General features: G+C 44.1%; 1 protein-coding gene across 1 annotated transcript in view; it reads right to left on the bottom strand.

Moving 5' to 3' along the window:
• The window catches only part of UFL1 (UFM1 specific ligase 1), a 428,808-nt gene that overhangs the window by 192,153 nt on the left and 218,595 nt on the right, over positions 1-18,060 (bottom strand). Inside the window, exons 9-10 of the mRNA XM_078648232.1 lie at positions 6,966-7,141; positions 2,023-2,202 (exon numbers count right to left, since the gene is read on the bottom strand). Coding sequence (XP_078504358.1) covers positions 2,023-2,202; positions 6,966-7,141 — 356 coding nt within the window. The remainder of the gene's footprint in view (positions 1-2,022; positions 2,203-6,965; positions 7,142-18,060) is intronic.

Below are 18,060 nucleotides of genomic sequence, written 5' to 3' on the forward strand. Positions count from 1 at the left end.
TAAGACAAAGAGAAACTAGGTTTATTTTAGAACTTGATACTAAATTCCCGAACGGGCTCAACAATACAGAGGACATGCACAATTTTCTACAGTTGCCTAGTTTGATGCCGTATTTATAACTGTCTAGATGTATGCCTTTTCTGTGTTTTACCAATTTTTTATGTGTTATTTTAGGACATTTTAACCTTGTGAGGTTGAGATAGCCTGGATATGTTTTAACACATAGTATCTTTGCGCATATTTAACAATTATTCTTTGACTTGCCCAAATCGGATTACCACATTTATAGCTAATATGCCCAGCAGGCTTGTTGGGCAAACTGAGATTTTTGATGTTTTTAGGCTCGTCTGTTGTCCACCAGGAATTATTAGGGTGTAGACAATCTGCCTCTTGTTGTTAGACATTTTCTGTATTACTTTTTTTAAGAATCACCACTGCATATATACATATTTTAGGGATATGTAAGTCAATTGCATTATGCACTTTAAAAGAAAACATAAATATTGAAATGTAGGCACCGTTCACTTTATGAAACATATATGTATACACAATTGACGTATACAATGGCACTATGCACTTTATAACTTAAAGAAAATTCGTACTGTATTTTGCAGATATTAATTCATCTATTGTTACAGGATTAACAAGCATTCAAGCAGGAATATGATTATCGCGTTATTTGCACATTGGTTTTTAAATTTACATCGATATACATTATTGTGTGGCTATATGTATATTTTAGATTATTTATACATATTTATTGTCATTTTAAATATTGAATATATTTATTATATTTATTTATTTAAAATCACACAGTATTTATAAAAGCGAGCATTTCATGTTTTTTCTGCAATATAAAATACATGATGTATGATGTCTCGTAAAATCAATGTGCTTAGCAAATGTGTAACATTGTTGAATAGCGTTTTAGTGCATGGTAAAAACGTCTCTATGTAAACAACATCGTGCTTCTTCACTGTTCATAGGTCACGTGGTGTTGCATTTGAGAAATAAACAAACGTATAAAAAAACATGGCGTACTGCTTACCTTGTATGTGATCAAGGGCACTTGATGCCCGAAACGCGTCATGGAATGAGGAGGTGAAAGAAATAAAGAATTCTGCCATTTAAAGGTCCTGGTGGTCCATTTCCAGTTCGCCATCTCGAAGTGCTGGAGTTTTGATATATATATATATATATATATATACACGAAATAAACATTTATATATGTTTTATGCATTTTCCTCTGTATTGTCCATCTTTAGGAGGTTTATGGCAGTAATTTGTAGCGGTCTGGAAATAAGCCATCTCCATATATTTTTTTTTGCTTTCCGTGAAAGGACTCTTGATGTCATGACTACCTCATTATTCAAGCAGTAAGTTTTGCACCCCTATCCATTTGAAATTGCTAGTAACAGGACTTGACAGCTGGGAAAAATGGTTTAAGATTAAGGTGAACCTCTCCAAGTTCAAAAACGTATATGTTAAGACAACACTTTGAGACCACATTTCTTGAACCTGAAGACGACTCATGTACACTCCTCAACCCATCAGGGAAGTATCGGCAAAAATGGTCTGTGGTGCAATCACTTTATTAACAAAAAAAAGTAGTCCTGAAGTCCACAATGCTTCATTTATGATCCTCCATCCATCAGTCACAATAAAGGTTGAAATTCAACAGAATTAAAAATAGCTTGGAATAGCCAAAAACCGAAATCCTATTCTAATGGTCAAGAAAGAGCATACGGATAAAAGTTAAAATATATTTTGCTAAGGGTGATCAAATATTTATAATTTATATTTCAGCATTTACATGTAGTTACAGAAAGGCATACTGAGAAACATTGGCCTTTTCCTCCCCCAAAAGTTGGTATGCTACAATCTAATGAGGCTAGGATAAAAAAGTCATACTCTTACAGCAGAACACAAAGTAGTGAAGAGTGTGAAAGCACCCAAGACTAGATTGCCAATGTAGTTATTTCTGGATGTGAAAAAGGCAAACAAACGAAGAATGCCACTCACCTGTTCGGCTCTGTGGTGCATTAGTTCACTGAAAAGAGCAGAACAACTGCTAATGAACTGCTCACTGACCACAACTGTGTCACCAAAAATCTTGGCTGTGGACTGCTTGTTAAAAGACCTCATCACCTGCTGGAGCAAAATGGCTGCATCTTCCACTGACAAACAGCTAGGTAGCAAAGGCTAGAATTAAAAAGAAAATGATGCTGATTTGTATACATGGCACACAAGTACATTTGATGAATAAACACTATTGAGCTAATTACTTAGTCGATTCAGCCCATTACCTAAGACAGTCCATTTACTTACTTAACAAAAATGTCAAGGGGAGGAGGACTCCTCCTTAAACCTCCTATGGGGTGTAAAACATAAAACAGCTCTTGCTAATCACAAAGTAAATTAACATAAACTACATTAAACATAATAATAATGAAAATACTCAAGGGGACACTAATATAATAAATGTCCACCACAAATAATGCATCTTGGTTCAATACATGGTGGCATAACAAGAGTAAACATAAATTACATTGTGGGTTAACTTGTCTTGTCCATTGTTTTCTGCTATTGGATAAATGTTGTTGTGACCTAGTTCAGCATTCCTAGCCTACCACACAATTGTGTGTGAATAATAAAGATTTTATTTTGGAAGAACTGATCGAGTTCTGTTGCACTTGACTGCCATACGACTATTGTTTATTCCAACAGCAAGAGTTCCTTCCATATCCCCTTATGTAAGTGTTCAGAAACAATTTTTTGACAATTCACACACAAAGTACTTTATCATAATATGACCTAGGAAACTGATATTAAGTTTGCAGAGTGATGGGAATATATTCACCAATTCTTGAGTCAGTTGTTTCTTTGGTATTTGGTGGCATCATCCCCACAAAAGAGACTTCTTGCAGTAATCTACCTCTTGGTATCATGAAACCCTCTACAAGGAAAATTCTTTCTTTTGCAGCTATGAAGAGAATTGGTGGAAATGCAGGATATTATTTGCCTTTATCAGCTTAGTGACCAAAGATGAGGCCATGATGACCGACACTAAAATCTATGGATAATCTACAAAGGTAATTCACTTCCCTAAAAGCAACCATTGAAGTCACATACTTCTATGATCATGCAATTATGTCCCTGCCAATTGGCATTGATGAAGAAAATCAAACTATCCACAGGCTTTCTGATGTACAGTTCAAGTTCTTGGTCTAGGCAGCTTGCATTTTAGTTACTTTACACGCTTCATGCATTTTTCCATTTGGAGACATTCTGCCTCAACAATACATTAATCCACCTGCTTGGGTGTGGGACATTGTTTGCCTGAAATCTTCCTTTGCACACAGATGCTTGGCTGAACTCCGGTACCCAAAAATGTGATTGTCATAAAACAGCTGTATTTAATATATGCTAGTGTCCGGTCTCGCAAAGACAAGACTTTAGGGTATTGGCAAATTAGTGTAAGTTTAATCACATCTTGCCGAAAAAGGAACTTACATCTATCTCCATCAGTTCCGGATACAGACACAAAAGTACTCGTAGCAAATGTGGAGGTCTTGCATGGTCCCTTGATTTCAGAGCTCAGCGTTTTCTCTTAACAAAGATGGCAAGTCTCAGACAGCTAAACAATGAGAGCTGCCCAATGCAAGATGACATCTAGCTACAGAGCATCCTCTTTAAGTTAATCATGGGCTGATTCCGTACTTAAAGCATAAATCCCATGCCTGGAAATTGTGTTTGCCAGTGGGCTGTCACTAACATCCCAGTTCACACCTTATCCCTATCTTGTTCCTGCATTTCCCCTTGTGTGATTCCCAAGAACTGTGAAATGTCAACTTCGTCACAGTGGTTTCTTTCTGACTGAATATCTGATATAAGGCGCGCCTCATCATCCTTAGAACACTGACTAAGATGTGAATCCGCTTACGCCCTTGGTGGGGCATACTTCTTTATTTTTTATGTATACAATCTGCAACGCTTACTCTTGTTAAATTGTTTATGCAAATTATTACTCGTCTTGTCTTTAGCAGAAGGCCATCTTTGAAAGAGGGGCGTCGTCATTTACTGTGTTAAACAATTACAAGTGAGGATGTCAATCAGCAATTCGCCCCACCCTATTCCTCTTCCTAGTTTCTGCCCGAGTTCAAAGTTGGCACACTGTTTCACCCTTAGCGTTCTGATTCAAGGCTAACGGGAGACAAAGGACTGTCATAAGGGATCAGTCTCACATACTGCCAGCTGGTTCGCATTACACTTTGGAAGTTATATCTAAGATTGCTGTAGTACCTTCAAGGCGCTTGTTATCCAGGAGAACCAGCCTTTTTTGCTGCACAAATATGGATGACTTTTATATTTCAAAGTTTCGCCAACTCCGAGAAGTGGGTCTCTGGAGGTGATCTGATAAACTGAGCAGAACTTCATGGGCCATGTCCCAAAGAGCATGCGAGAAACAACCCAGGAAACAGTTTGTGTTCAGAGATCTTAGGGCCATACCGCCCACCAAAAAAGCCTTCTTGCCGTACTGCTCTATCTTTTTTTAATTCTCTATCAGACAGTGTGTTGGGGAACAAAACTGGCAACAGTTTAGAGGAGCATGTATCCTGAACAGCAAGGCTTTCTGGGTATCATTGGGTTAATAGAAAGACTGTCGCACATATCCGGTCTGTACCATCTTGCTGTAAATCTGTGAACCACCGTAGATGACATGTGCTTTTCTTCCATAGCGAGAATGGGCTCTGTAGGGCTTTATTAAAAGGAGCAAAGGCTTCACATTATTGGTGATAGTGTGAAGTACTTCCAAGAAGATGGAAGAGGAAATTCATGGTCCAATACTTCTGCTCTTTTTGGACAATTAAATGGTATGTTTTGACCTCAGGTGGAGGTAACCCCGTAAGGGAGTACGGCTCCAATTCAGGCGAGTTATCCAGGCCACTTGCATATCCAAGACCAGTAGAATCTGGGTCTAGAGTCATAGGCTGCCCATCAGGATCCTTGTAGGGATCTTTGCTGGGATAAGAGTCCTCAAAAAAGTATTGTTCCTTCTCCATGTGGCATTGCACCTCTCACAAATGGTGTTGAATATACTTAAGGAGGTGTAATGTATTTGGTCTTTTAGGTTGCAGCGTCAGTGGCACCGGTTGCAGAGTCAGGACTGTAGATAACAGCCCAGTGGTGTCAACTGTGGGGCCAAAGGACACAAGGAGTCTGATGATGGCATCATTTGAGCGGCAGCATCGGGTGTGGCAGTGCACCAGAAGCAGGTGCTACACAAAATGACAAAATGGGAGGTAAGGACCAAACAGAGCTGCATGATAAAGCAATTGGACCCATTGGGCCGGCAAGCGCTCCAGAGAGGACCATGGCACAGCCTAAAACATCAGATGGAGTTCAGAAAATGAGCTGGGTCTTTCCCTGGAGATGTGAACTTCCAGTAAGGCTGACCGGTATGAACATCCGGATCAACGCCGCAGATAGGACCTGATTTTGATTTCGGACACACCACTAAGGAGCTGCAGGCATCAGATCCTCCGAAGGTTGCTCTATAAGATCTGGCTCTAAAGAGTACACTTTCGAGGAAGATGTGGGTCTCACAAACTTACTTTTAGAAAAGTTGGATTGCTAGGATTAGTGGCATCTCTTCTTTTTGTGCTTGAGCTTCAAGAACTTCAAAGAAGGTGGTGACTACAGGGTTTTCACCCTTTGACTCGATTTTCTGCTCTTCGATGTTCATCGAGCGCCCACGCCATGAACAGCTTGGCTTCTTGTCAGCTTATGGCCTTAGGGTGCATGCTTCAACATGAATTGCAGGTCCTGATATCGTGGTTCAACTTCAGACACCTTTGACAGATTTCATGTGGATTCATAAAGGACATCTGCCCATCACAGTTCTCCATGGCTTAAACCATGAAGTTGTAGGGGTAGACATGAGTGCATCTACATCAGGAAAAGCACATTTTTAGAAAAGATGAATCTCCTGTTGAGAATTAAGCTCTGGATTTGCATCAGTGGCACAGAAAAAAAGGGAACTGATGTCAGCACTCTTATAGTGGTATGTTATGGTTCCAGTGATGTCAAGAGGAGGCCATTTACAGCAAAAAATCGGTGTAGCGCTCCATATAAGCACGGAGACCTATTGAAAGGTTTCAGGACGTAGTCTACCCGTGGGATATTCAAATGTTGAGGAACCAGCAGTTATAGGTATCCATCAGAAAGTGTCTTGATGCAATGCTTGAGCTATAAAGTCCTTCTAATAGATAAAAAGTCATATGAAAAGCAGTGCTTAATTTAAGCCGGTGGCTGAAAGTAGCACCCACCGGGACTAATTTCTGGAGACTGGCCCGTATATTTCCTCATTAGATATTGACTCACGACAAGGGAGAGAGCAACATACGAGCAGGAAAGAAAGGGGGAGAAAAAGGAGAAAACATTTAAAAAGAGAGAAAGCAAGAACGAAAAAGAACCTACAGAAGTAAGATAAAGGGGCAGAGAGGGTCTACTGGTGGATGAGAGGGGCAAATGGTGCAATCACTACTACAGAGCCCTCGTATTCGGTACCTCTCGCATGTGCTAGAGCTGGGCACGGGCTTCTGAGCAAAACTTTAGGCTGGGCACTTATTCTTTTACAAATTAAACACTGACTAAACACAGCTGCGGTGGGAGAGTGATGGAAATAACAAAAAAGTCATTTATGAGTTCACCATTAACCTAGAAAATATAAATGAAAAATAGATTATACATTTCATGAGACATTCTGCATTACTACAGGGAAAACTACCAAAAATAGGTTCTCATCCAAGCACAAAAGAGATCAGATTGTTGCATACATGGTATGTCCCTGCAACAATGCACAATTATGGAGTCCCAATTAAACAAAAAATATTAACTAGGTTAAATAGCACATAGGACCAAAAATGAAACCACAAGGAATGACATCTACGTGAAAAACATACCAATATGTCTACCCATGTTCCGGAGCTGATGGCCTCTTCGACGGAAGCCTCCACCTGATCCACAATCTCACGGCCAACGCAGGCAGCTTTCAGGAATAGGAGCTGTGCTGACTTGTATCTTTTTCTGATGTAATTTACAGCATTTGGTATACCAAGCCTTGTCACAGCATCAAACTCTACACATTCACCGCAAAAAAAGATTGGTGAGTTAGTATTTCAAAACGCAAAAGACAGACTGCACAGAGGTGAAATTGAAATTGCTTTCAATGCAAGTGTGGCCATCTGTTCAAAGTGCCAGGGACTGCAAAGTGACATCACACATTGTTTAACATCCCTGCTGATGTCAAAGGAAGAGGCATGGCGTGAATTTAACACCACAGATTACATAACTGGCGGTTATATCACTATTGGGCCAGATTAATTTACTGGTACTTCAATAATACAAAATTCGAGTAAAAGTTCTCTAAATGAATTTGAAATTTTAAAAGAACTTAAACTTTTCACTTATGCTGCACCTCTCTGAGGTGCATTCATAAAATCTTCTGGATTTCATTATCACAAGCACCTGAAATAATGATTTTGCTTTGGCCATATATCTCCCAGATCAGTGTTCCAGATTAAAAACTGATACAGTGCCAAGACACAAATACAATGTAGAATATATTTGCCGAAATGTATACCCCTAGCAAAATGTATGGAGAGGGGGCACGTGTCCCTCTCCATTGGTCACTTTTGGCCCGGGGACCCTATTCCCCAGGGCTTTTTTTATTTATGGGAGGAGGTACGTGGCCCCCTCCCCAGGCCATTTTTGGCCAATGGGACCCCATCTCCTGGGGCCCACAATTCTGTTTATGGGGAAGGGTGGCACACAGCCCGCCTCCACTGGCCGATTTCGGTCTAGGAGACCCCACCCCCCTTCGCCCAGCAGAAATAAATTGTGGGGAGGGGGACAAAGAGTGATATTAGGGGTTCTCCCCTCCAAGGACCAGAGTTACATTGTATTTTCGTAAACAACGTAATTATAACCCTTTCCCCAAAATTAAGGACAACAGACCCTTTGGTCCACACGAAAGTCACGGGCCTCGCCTATCACCTAATAGATTGATAGAGCATGCACAGCGCATTCTCACCAGACATCACGCGATTTCTTGGTCGCCACAAGTAGGCTGTAAATTACAGAGCCTTCACGTTTGTTCTGTGCCTCACCAATCACATAGATTAAAACTGTATTGAAACAATTAAAATTCAGCGCCTTGTCTAGCCCCGTCACATGCATGTTTCCCACACTCATAAAAGCATTTGGAGTGCATAATATGTTTATGATTGGTGCCACACGAGTGCTGCAAAACACCACCATATTCTTAATGAATGATGGAAAGAGCATATAACGCATTGCAGGCTTGTATATGTTACATGTTGTATTGTCCTGTCTTGTAATTTCTTTTACAGGTACTCACACAGATGTGGACGCAAATTACGGTTACTTCGTAGAGCATAATTAGCACACCTTAGCGTGTGTGCTACAGAATGCATATACACGTGGTTTAAAAATCTTTTGCCACTCACTTTTCACTTTTTTCACTTTCACCACGATATTAATTTACTGTGAGAAAGGTCCTGATGAAAGCCCTATTCAATTTTCTTCACGGGCTGAAACATGTCGACCTAGATGATAACGTAGACGCAACTAACAGTCTTTTAGGTTATCCACTCATTTATTTTAAATATACCCTGGACCACTGGGAATAAAGTAATTATCAGTTAGTGACCCAAAGGTATTTTTAATATACCACTCCATCACACACACAAAAAAAAACAGCTCCACTGTATTCAGGTGTCGCAGCACAGCTGAGTAGCATTCGGCTACCCAGCTGGGAATCCGATGAAGCATGACACCAAATAGGTTGGTGTGTGAGGGTTCTTCTAATAAACCCTCCCGACAAACTGCTAGACAGGTCCGTCCCTGTTGTTTATCAATATTTACCAATGGACAAGGACGGAACAAACAAGGTCCTAGCTCTCCCATTTGTTCATCTTAAAATGTGTATGAATTAATCCATAAAAGACTGGGTCCTTAATAATTCCAGCAGTGCGTCTTCACTCTCCATGTGCGATGTAAGCACTGTGGGCAACTACTTAAAGAACAGTGATTCAATTATCTTATGTCTCTGCTTCTGCATTCCACTGCACCAGTGACAGTGGTGGCCAAATAAGGCTACGAGACCCCCATAATCGGTAGCACAGACTCTGAAGAGCAGGTTCCCAGAATACTAAAATGATTTTTTTGCTCTTCACAACATGCTGCTGTTTGTTGACATCCTGTTAACCTCTTCAGCGCGGCGCGAATTTTCGCGCTGTGCTGAAGATTCTAAAAACGGGTGTGGTCGTGGCGGAACGGTTCCGTCATCAGCACAGCTCAACCGACGCTGATGACGGAACCGTTCCGTCATGAGCGTCGAAGGGGTTAAATGTTTTTTGAACCTTCGATATTGTTTATGATTGACGGATCTCATGATGGGGTGGAATATTTTATTATGTGTAATCAACTGTAAATTAGAATCTTATCTTTACATGTATGTAATTTTTTGTTATTTGATGTGGACCTCTTCAAAGTTCCACAATCATACATAAAAAGAAACTTGAAACTTGTTACTAGAATCAAAAAAATCAGGACGACAAAATGTGATATTCACACATCAGGGACACTTGAAATATCTTGCAGAACTCTAGAAGTTATCTGAATCAGTCACTTCTATAGATAGATCAGTGCAGGAAAAACATTGAGACACTCCCTGAATTTAGTCTTTTGTGGACTATGGATCAATTGGATGCAAAGATGTCAGAGCAAAGACCGGACAGCTGTGATGGCCAGTTAGTTGGAGTAAGACTGCAAGCAAATAATCTTGGGGCTCAATGTGGATGTGAAATCCCTAAGAGGCATTAAAATAGGTATGGATTTGAGTCTTATCATAGCAAAGCAAGATATTGCACTGCAGAGAGAAAACTAAGTACTCACAAAAACAGAATTGTTGGGAAATAATAATAGATGTATGGTGATGGAGAAGGCAATGTATGAGACTGAATTGTGGCTGCAAAAACATCAGAAAACATGGGGTTTAAGGCAATAGCAGTTTGACATGCCTTCAAAGTCTCTAAGTCTGGGATGTAGGACTGACGAACTATGGAGAAGCTGGTCATTGAATGCTGTAGTAATGGCTGACAAGGGAGAGACCAATGATGATTAGATGGTTCCTAACAAGAAAAGTAGGCCTTTCAGTGGATGGGTTCGGAGAACTAATAATGGGCTTATATTGCTTCCAATTAAATGTGAAATGACTGTACATTTGTTTCATACACTTCAATAGTTTCCCATTCAGAATAGTAACAAGATTAATGTAGTTCTTTTTATTACTCTTATATTGTGAGTGCTGCCTTTGTGCATTTGACCCTTCATGTGCGGTCTGCTGTGTATCGGTGTGTGGGCATAGATTGAATCATGGGAATAGTTGGTGTGTTGCAGGTAGGGCACTGATACCTTCACCTGTGGATTTATGGACTTATTGGAGATTTATCTACCTGTTGAGATTTAGTTGGAACCTACAACTGCTGAAATCGTGTCCTACCTCCTTTGGATATACTGTGATTAGAATTTGTTGGATGAAAGAATATTTACTACACTTTCCAAGATTTAATTCGAAATTGGAAAATCTGGATTCTTCAATAAGGAAAGGAAACGTTTATTATCCTTAATATTTACTCAAACTTGGAAACGTTTATTTTCCTTAATATTTACTAAAACTTCTGAAGATTTGTTTAAATATAGAACCTGGATGTTTTAATGTAGAACGTGGATGTTTTAATACTGAAACTTTAAGGATTTACATGCTTGCCTGAGAAATATCAAGAGTGTTAAAGACTGCATTCTTTGAACTGCTTCCTAACTGGTATATGGTGATTGCGGCCATTGTGACCTGTTCTCAGGACACTCACGCGCCGCACGGCCCCCCCAGCTGTGTGTGTGCCCCCTCGCTGCTGCTCATTGTGACGATCTGCTGTTTTTTGCCTTGCTCGTTTTTTTCCTGGTATTTGCCTTGTTGGCACTCACTGTTTCCCCTGCTGTCTCATTTGTGATATTTGTACCCTGTATTGCCTCCCCTGGTGATAGCCCCGCTCCCCGCTTCCCGCCACCGTGATCTCGCGGCCCCGACCCCTTTTCTCCCGTGTCCTCCCCGCTCCCGCCTCCCAGCTGCTCCTCCCTCCCACTTAGCCTTAAATGGAGACCGCGCGGCGCAGGTGAGTGTGACCTGTTCTCAGGACACCCCAGCGCCGCACGGCCCCCCAGCTGTGTGTGTGCCCCCTCGCTGCTGCTCATTGTGACGATCTGCCGTTTTTTGCCTTGCTCGTTTTTTTCCTGGTATTTGCCTTGTTGGCACTCACTGTTTCCCCTGCTGTCTCATTTGTGAGATTTGTACCCTGTATTGCGTCCCCCGGTGATAGCCCCGCTCCCCGCCGCCGTGATCTCGCGGCCCCGCCCCCTTTTCTCCTGTGTCCTCCCCGCTCCCGCCTCCCAGCTGCTCCTCCCTCCCACTTGGCCTTAAATGGAGACCACGCGGCGCAGGTGAGTGTGACCTGTTCTCAGGACACCCCCGCGCTGCACGGCCCCCCAGCTGTGTGTGTGCCCCCTCGCTGCTGCTCATTGTGACGATCTGCCGTTTTTTGCCTTGCTCGTTTTTTTCCTGGTATTTGCCTTGTTGGCACTCACTGTTTCCCCTGCTGTCTCATTTGTGATATTTGTACCCTGTATTGCCTCCCCTGGTGATAGCCCCGCTCCCCACTTCCCGCCGCCGTGATCTGGCGGCCCCGCCCCCTTTTCTTCCGTGTCCTCCCCGCTCCCGCCTCCCAGCTGCTCCTCCCTCCCACTTTGCCTTAAATGGAGACCGCGAGGACGTGCAGCGGGCGCGCCGATTGTGCGCCGCAGGCACGCCAAAGGCAAGCCCGTCTGCGCCCGTCCGCGCCTGGACCGCAGCCAGCACCAGGACCCCCGGCCCCTAAGGATGCCAGCCCACACAACTGACTTACGACTCCACCACCCTCTACGCACTCAACGCCGGCCGGAACCCCGCCTGCTACCGAACCACCCCGAGACGCACCCACGGACCCTTCACCTGCCAAGCCTGCAAGTTCTCCTGCCTCCGGACCTGCACTGCTCCCGCCAAACCGAGCCCCAGAAACAACCACCTCAAGTGCATCCTGCTCAACACCCGCTCCGTCCACAGGCACGCCGTCGAACTCTGGAACCTGCTCGACACAACAGCACCAGACGTCGCCTTCCTCACGGAAACCTGGATGAACGCCTCCTCAGCGCCCGACATCGCCATCGCCATCCCGGACGGATACAAGATCACCCGGAGGGACCGCGCCAACCAGACAGGAGGAGGCATCGCCATCGTACACAAGAACACCATCCGCATCTCGACCAACTCCAACAACACCTTCACCGCCGCCGAACACCTCCACTTCCAGATACACACCGACCCCAAGACGACCCTCAGAGGCACCCTCATCTACAGACCCCCGGGACCTCGCACGCAATTCAGCGAAGATATCGCAGACTTCATCAGCCCGCACGCCCTCCCCTCCGCTGACTACATCCTCCTAGGGGACCTCAACTTCCACCTGGAGAACAACAATGACAACAACACCACCACCCTGCTGGACAACCTCGGACTCAAGCAACTGGTGAACACCCCGACCCACTATGCCGGCCACACGATTGACCCCGTCTTCTCATCCAGCAAGCACATCTCCTTCAGCCACTCCATCGGACTTCATTGGACTGACCACAGCGGAGTCCACTTCAGCTTCAGAAGAACCACGACACACCACCACCCGCAACAGGTTCCTCGCCGGAGCTGGAGCAAGATCACCGCCGAGCAGCTCACCGCCTCCCTCAGCCAGAACCCTCCCACCAGCACAACGGACTCCAACAAAGCAGCCAGCAACCTCACACAGTGGCTGACCGCCTGCGCCGATGACCTCGCACCACTAAAGAACCCTCCCAGCAGACCCGGCAGCAAGAAAACCCCCTGGTTCACCGACGAACTCAAGAACTCCAAGAAGAACTGCCGCACCCTCGAGAAAGCCTGGCGCCACGACCAGACCACAGACAACAGGACCGCCCTCAAGCACGCCACCCGCAAGCACCACTAGCTGATCCGCGCCACCAAGAAGACAGCACTCAAAGAACGACTGGACAACAACGCCCACGACAGCAAGGAACTCTTCAGCATCGTCAAAGAGTTCTCCAACCCCAGCGCCGGAAACAACGACATCACCCCCTCGCAAGACCTCTGCGACTCACTCGCCTCCTTCTTCTACCGCAAGATCGCCGACATACACAACAGCTTCGGCGCGCAGACCACGCACCCAACCACCGAACCAACGCCCGCCACCACCACCCTCTGCAACTGGACCCCGGTCAGCACCGAAGACACCACCCGCACGATGAACACCATCCACTCCGGATCCCCTACCGACCCCTGCCCCCACCACGTCTTCAACAAGGCCGACGCCATCATCGCACCCCATCTCCGGGACATCATCAACGCCTCCTTCCACACCGCCACCTTCCCGGAGAGCTGGAAGCACGCCGAGCTCAGCGCCCTCCTGAAGAAACCAACAGCGGACCCCACCGACCTCAAGAACTTCCGCCCCATCTCGCTCCTCCCTTTTCCTGCCAAAGTCATCGAGAAGACCGTCAACAGACAGCTCGCCGCCTTCCTTGAGACAAACGGATCCCTCGACCCCTCACAGTCCGGTTTCCGAGCCAACCACAGCACCGAGACCGCCCTGATCGCAGCCACCGATGACATCAGATCCCTGCTCGACAACGGGGAAACAGCGGCCCTCATCCTCCTGGACCTCTCCGCAGCGTTCGACACTGTCTGCCACCGCACCCTAGTGCAGCGCCTCAGCAACATCGGAATCCAAGAGAAGGCACTGGAGTGGATCATCTCGTTCCTCGCCGGAAGAACCCAGAGAGTCCGCCTCCCCCCGTTCAGATCAGAAGCCACCGAAGTCATCTGCGGCGTACCACAAGGATCATCACTCAGCCCAACCCTCTTCAATGTCTACATGAGCCCCCTCGCAGCCATCGCACGCCAACACAACCTCAACATCATCTCCTACGCCGACGATACCCAGCTGATCCTCTCCCTCACCAACGACCCCGCCACCACCAGAGCTAGTCTACATGAGGGGATGAAAAACGTCGCCGAGTGGATGAAGAACAGCCGCCTGAAACTGAACTCAGACAAGATGGAAGTCCTCATCCTGGGATCATCGCCCTCCGCCTGGGACGATTCCTGGTGGCCCCCTGCCCTGGGCACCTCTCCCAAACCAACAGACCACGCACGCAACCTCGGCTTCATCCTGGACTCCTCCCTCTCGATGACCAGACAAGTCAACGCCATCTCCTCATCATGCTTCAAACCCTGCGCATGCTCCGCAAGATCTTCCGATGGATCCCCACCGAAACCAGGAAGACCGTCACCCAGGCACTCGTCACCAGCCGACAGGACTACGGGAACACCCTCTACGCCGGAACCACAGTCAAACTTCAAAACAGACTCCAACGCATCCAGAACGCCTCCGCACGACTCATCCTGGACATCCCACGACACAACCATATCTCCGGCCACCTGAGAGACCTGCACTGGCTCCCCATCAGCAAGAGAATCACGTTCAGGCTCCTCACCCACGCACACAAGGCTCTCCACGACCTGGGCCCAAAGTACCTCAACGACCGCCTGACCTTCTACACGCCCACCCGCCAGCTACGATCGACCAGCCACGCCCTCGCCTCTGTACCACGCATCCGCCGAGCCACCGCCGGAGGAAGATCCTTCTCCTACCTGGCAGCCAAGACTTGGAACTCCCTCCCCATCCACCTTCGGCTGACCCAGGACCACCTCTCCTTCAGGAAGCAGCTCAAGACCTGGCTGTTCGAGCAGTGACGTACCCCTCTCCCCCAGCGCCTTGAGACCCTCCCGGGTGAGTAGCGCACTATACAAATGCCTTGATTGATTGATTGATTGATTGCGGCCATATTGGATTTTCTTCGAAGCAAGCCCGACCTCTCTTGAAAAGAGGACAGAGTGTTTCTTTCGGCAGCCATATTGGATTTTCTTCGACACAAGCTCTACCTTCCTTGAAAAGAGGACCGAGTGTTTCTTTTTGCGGCCATATTGGATTTTCTTCGAATCAAGCCCTATTACCCTTGAAAAGAGGATGAAGTGTTTCTTTCGGTGGCCATTTTAAGAGATTGGGCGCGACTTTAGAAAACTGCATCTATTTTGAGAAATATTTGAATTTGAAGAAAAGAGGAGAACAGTTTTCTACAGTTTGGAAGTATTGAACTGGAAAAGACTACAACAGTTTAGAAGTCTTTGGAATTATAAATAGAAGGACTGGAAAGGAATTATAAATAGAAGACATCAAATAATCTGGTTTGTTATTTTAAACTATTGTTTTATCTTTTTATATTAACTTATTGTTTTTAATTGTTGTTTTCTTAACCAACACTTTCCTTCCAGGTACATTGTATTATATATATTCTAATCCTTTTTTTATCATTATGGGTGATCAATCCATGTCTGCTCCTCCAAGTTTCCTTCCTACTCCAGGTGATCCGGCGATCCCTTGGAAAGATTCAAAAAAAATATTTTTGATTTACATTTTGGCTACTGGGGCAGATAAATATGGACCCATAAGAAAACGAGCTATATTACTCCATCATCTTGGAGTTGAAGGGCGTCGATTATATGAAGATCTACCGGAGATCTCTCTAGGAATGGGAGATGATCAACCCATTAATCTATATGAAATGTCAATGAAAATGTTTGAGTTACGCTTTACTACTAATGTGAATGTGCTCCTCGAGAGGCATACATTTTTTAGTCGCAAACAGAAAGTTGATGAGGATATTGGTACCTATGTTGCTGAATTAAGGGGTCTATCTCTTACATGCCAATTTGAAAACCTAGCAGATTCTCTTATTCGAGACCAGATAGTAAGATGTACTAACAATACGAGAATACAAGAAAAACTTCTCATTAAAGATCCATCTCTAGAAGAGGCAATTCAAATCGCTAAAAGTCTAGAACATACTCAGATATGGATTAAGGAAATGGAAGCATGTAGTGATTCATTAAGTAGAGATCAGAATAATAAGAAATGTGAAACTCAAGCCTATGTTGATGAAACTAAATTAGTTAAGCAAATAGAGAAATATCCTATAAAAAATCCTGTCAAAATTGATAGATCTCTAGGTAAAAATAATAATCCAAAATTTGACATGAGGACTGTTAAGTGTTACCGTTGTGGGGCACCTGGTCACATTGATTCTAGTCCCAAATGTGCTGCGAGGAATGCCTTGTGTAGAATTTGTGGAAAGAGGGGACATCTTGCAAAAGCGTGTAGGACCAAGATCCAGTCGGGGCAGACGCAATCAGATCAAGTACATGAAGTGGGTGATGTTACTGATAATATGCGGGAGCCTATGTTATGTGTTGATGGTTACAGTGACTCTACTAAATATGATCAAGTGTACAGTAAAGATTTAGAATCACATTCTGAAAATTCAGTTTTGGATTGTGATGTGGTTAGAGAAAGCACATAATTGTTGACCAAGCCTAACTGCATCATAAAATTAGACTCGTATGATGTTAATATGCTAGTTGATTCAGGGAGTCTTTACACTTTGTTATCCATGGAAACGTATAATGAAGTGTGGAAAAGTAAATCTGATGTCAACTCATGGAATATGCCTGACATCAGAGCTGTCGGGTATGGAGGAAAAACTATTGATATAATTGGCCCCAAAGGATGTTAATATTCTTTAAAGGAAAGAAAGTATGTGGAAGGGTGTATTTAACCAAACAAGGTTCGGATTTGTTGGTCTGGCGCCAATAAAAAGATTAAAATATTATCCTCAACCCTAATGCTGAAGAACCTGCTATGTCTGCAGTTGTGCACGATATTAATTCTATCTATCAAAATGATTTATTTGAAAAGTACTCAAGAGTGTTCTCTGATGACCTTGGGAAATTGAAAAACTACTCGCACAAAATTATTTTAAAGAGAAATGCTATTCCAGTAGTACGCAAAGTTAGAAATGTACCCCATTTAATGAGAGAACCATTGCGATATGAACTTAAAAAACTCCTTGCTCAGGGAATTATTGAACCAATCGATGCCTCCGAGTGGTTGGTCCCGATTGTCGTAACGCCAAGTGAAGGAAACAAAATTTGTTTGTGTGTGGACTTACGCGATTTAAACAGAAATATTTGGGTAGATAGACAACCTTTGCCAAATATTTATGAAATGCTAACAGGTATGGGTGGTGGTACTGTTTTCAGTGTGATCAATATGTCTTCGGTGTATCATCAGATAGATTTGGAAAGTGGATCAAGACATCTTACCTCTTTTGTGACGCCGCTAGGGGCATATCGGTATTGTAGGGATGCTTTTTGGCTTAGCATCCGCCTCTGCGGTATTTCAGAGAGTGATGGAGAGGATTTTTGGAGACATGAATGATGTTTTGTGCTTTCAGGATGTTTTAATTGTAGGAAAAGACAGTGTACACCATGATATTGTTCTGAATGAGGTATTGAAAAGAATGCATGATAATGGACTGACCATAAGGAAAGAAAAATGTCAGTTAAGAAAAGATAGTGTGACGTATCTTGGACACAAAATTTGCAAAGATGGTATTAAGCCTAAGAAATGTATCATTGCTGCAGTTAGAGACTCTCCCATTCCAAAAAATAAGGATCAGCTTAAGTCGTTTTTAGGACCTGCTGAGTATTGCTCAAAATTTGTCAAGGGTTTTACAGAAATTGTTGAACCACTGAGACTGCAGATCCAGAAAGGAGTTATTTTTACCTGGAATGAGAGTTGTGACAAGGCATTTAATAGAATTAAAAGAAGCATCATTAGTGCTCCTACTCTTAGGCATTTTAATGTTAAGGATAAGACCTTTGTTACTACTGATGCAAGTGCAGTAGGGGTTGGAGCTGTTTTGAGGAAATATCAT

The sequence above is a fragment of the Lissotriton helveticus genome, chromosome 6 (assembly GCF_964261635.1).
Source record: "Lissotriton helveticus chromosome 6, aLisHel1.1, whole genome shotgun sequence".
Lineage (NCBI taxonomy): Eukaryota > Metazoa > Chordata > Amphibia > Caudata > Salamandridae > Lissotriton > Lissotriton helveticus.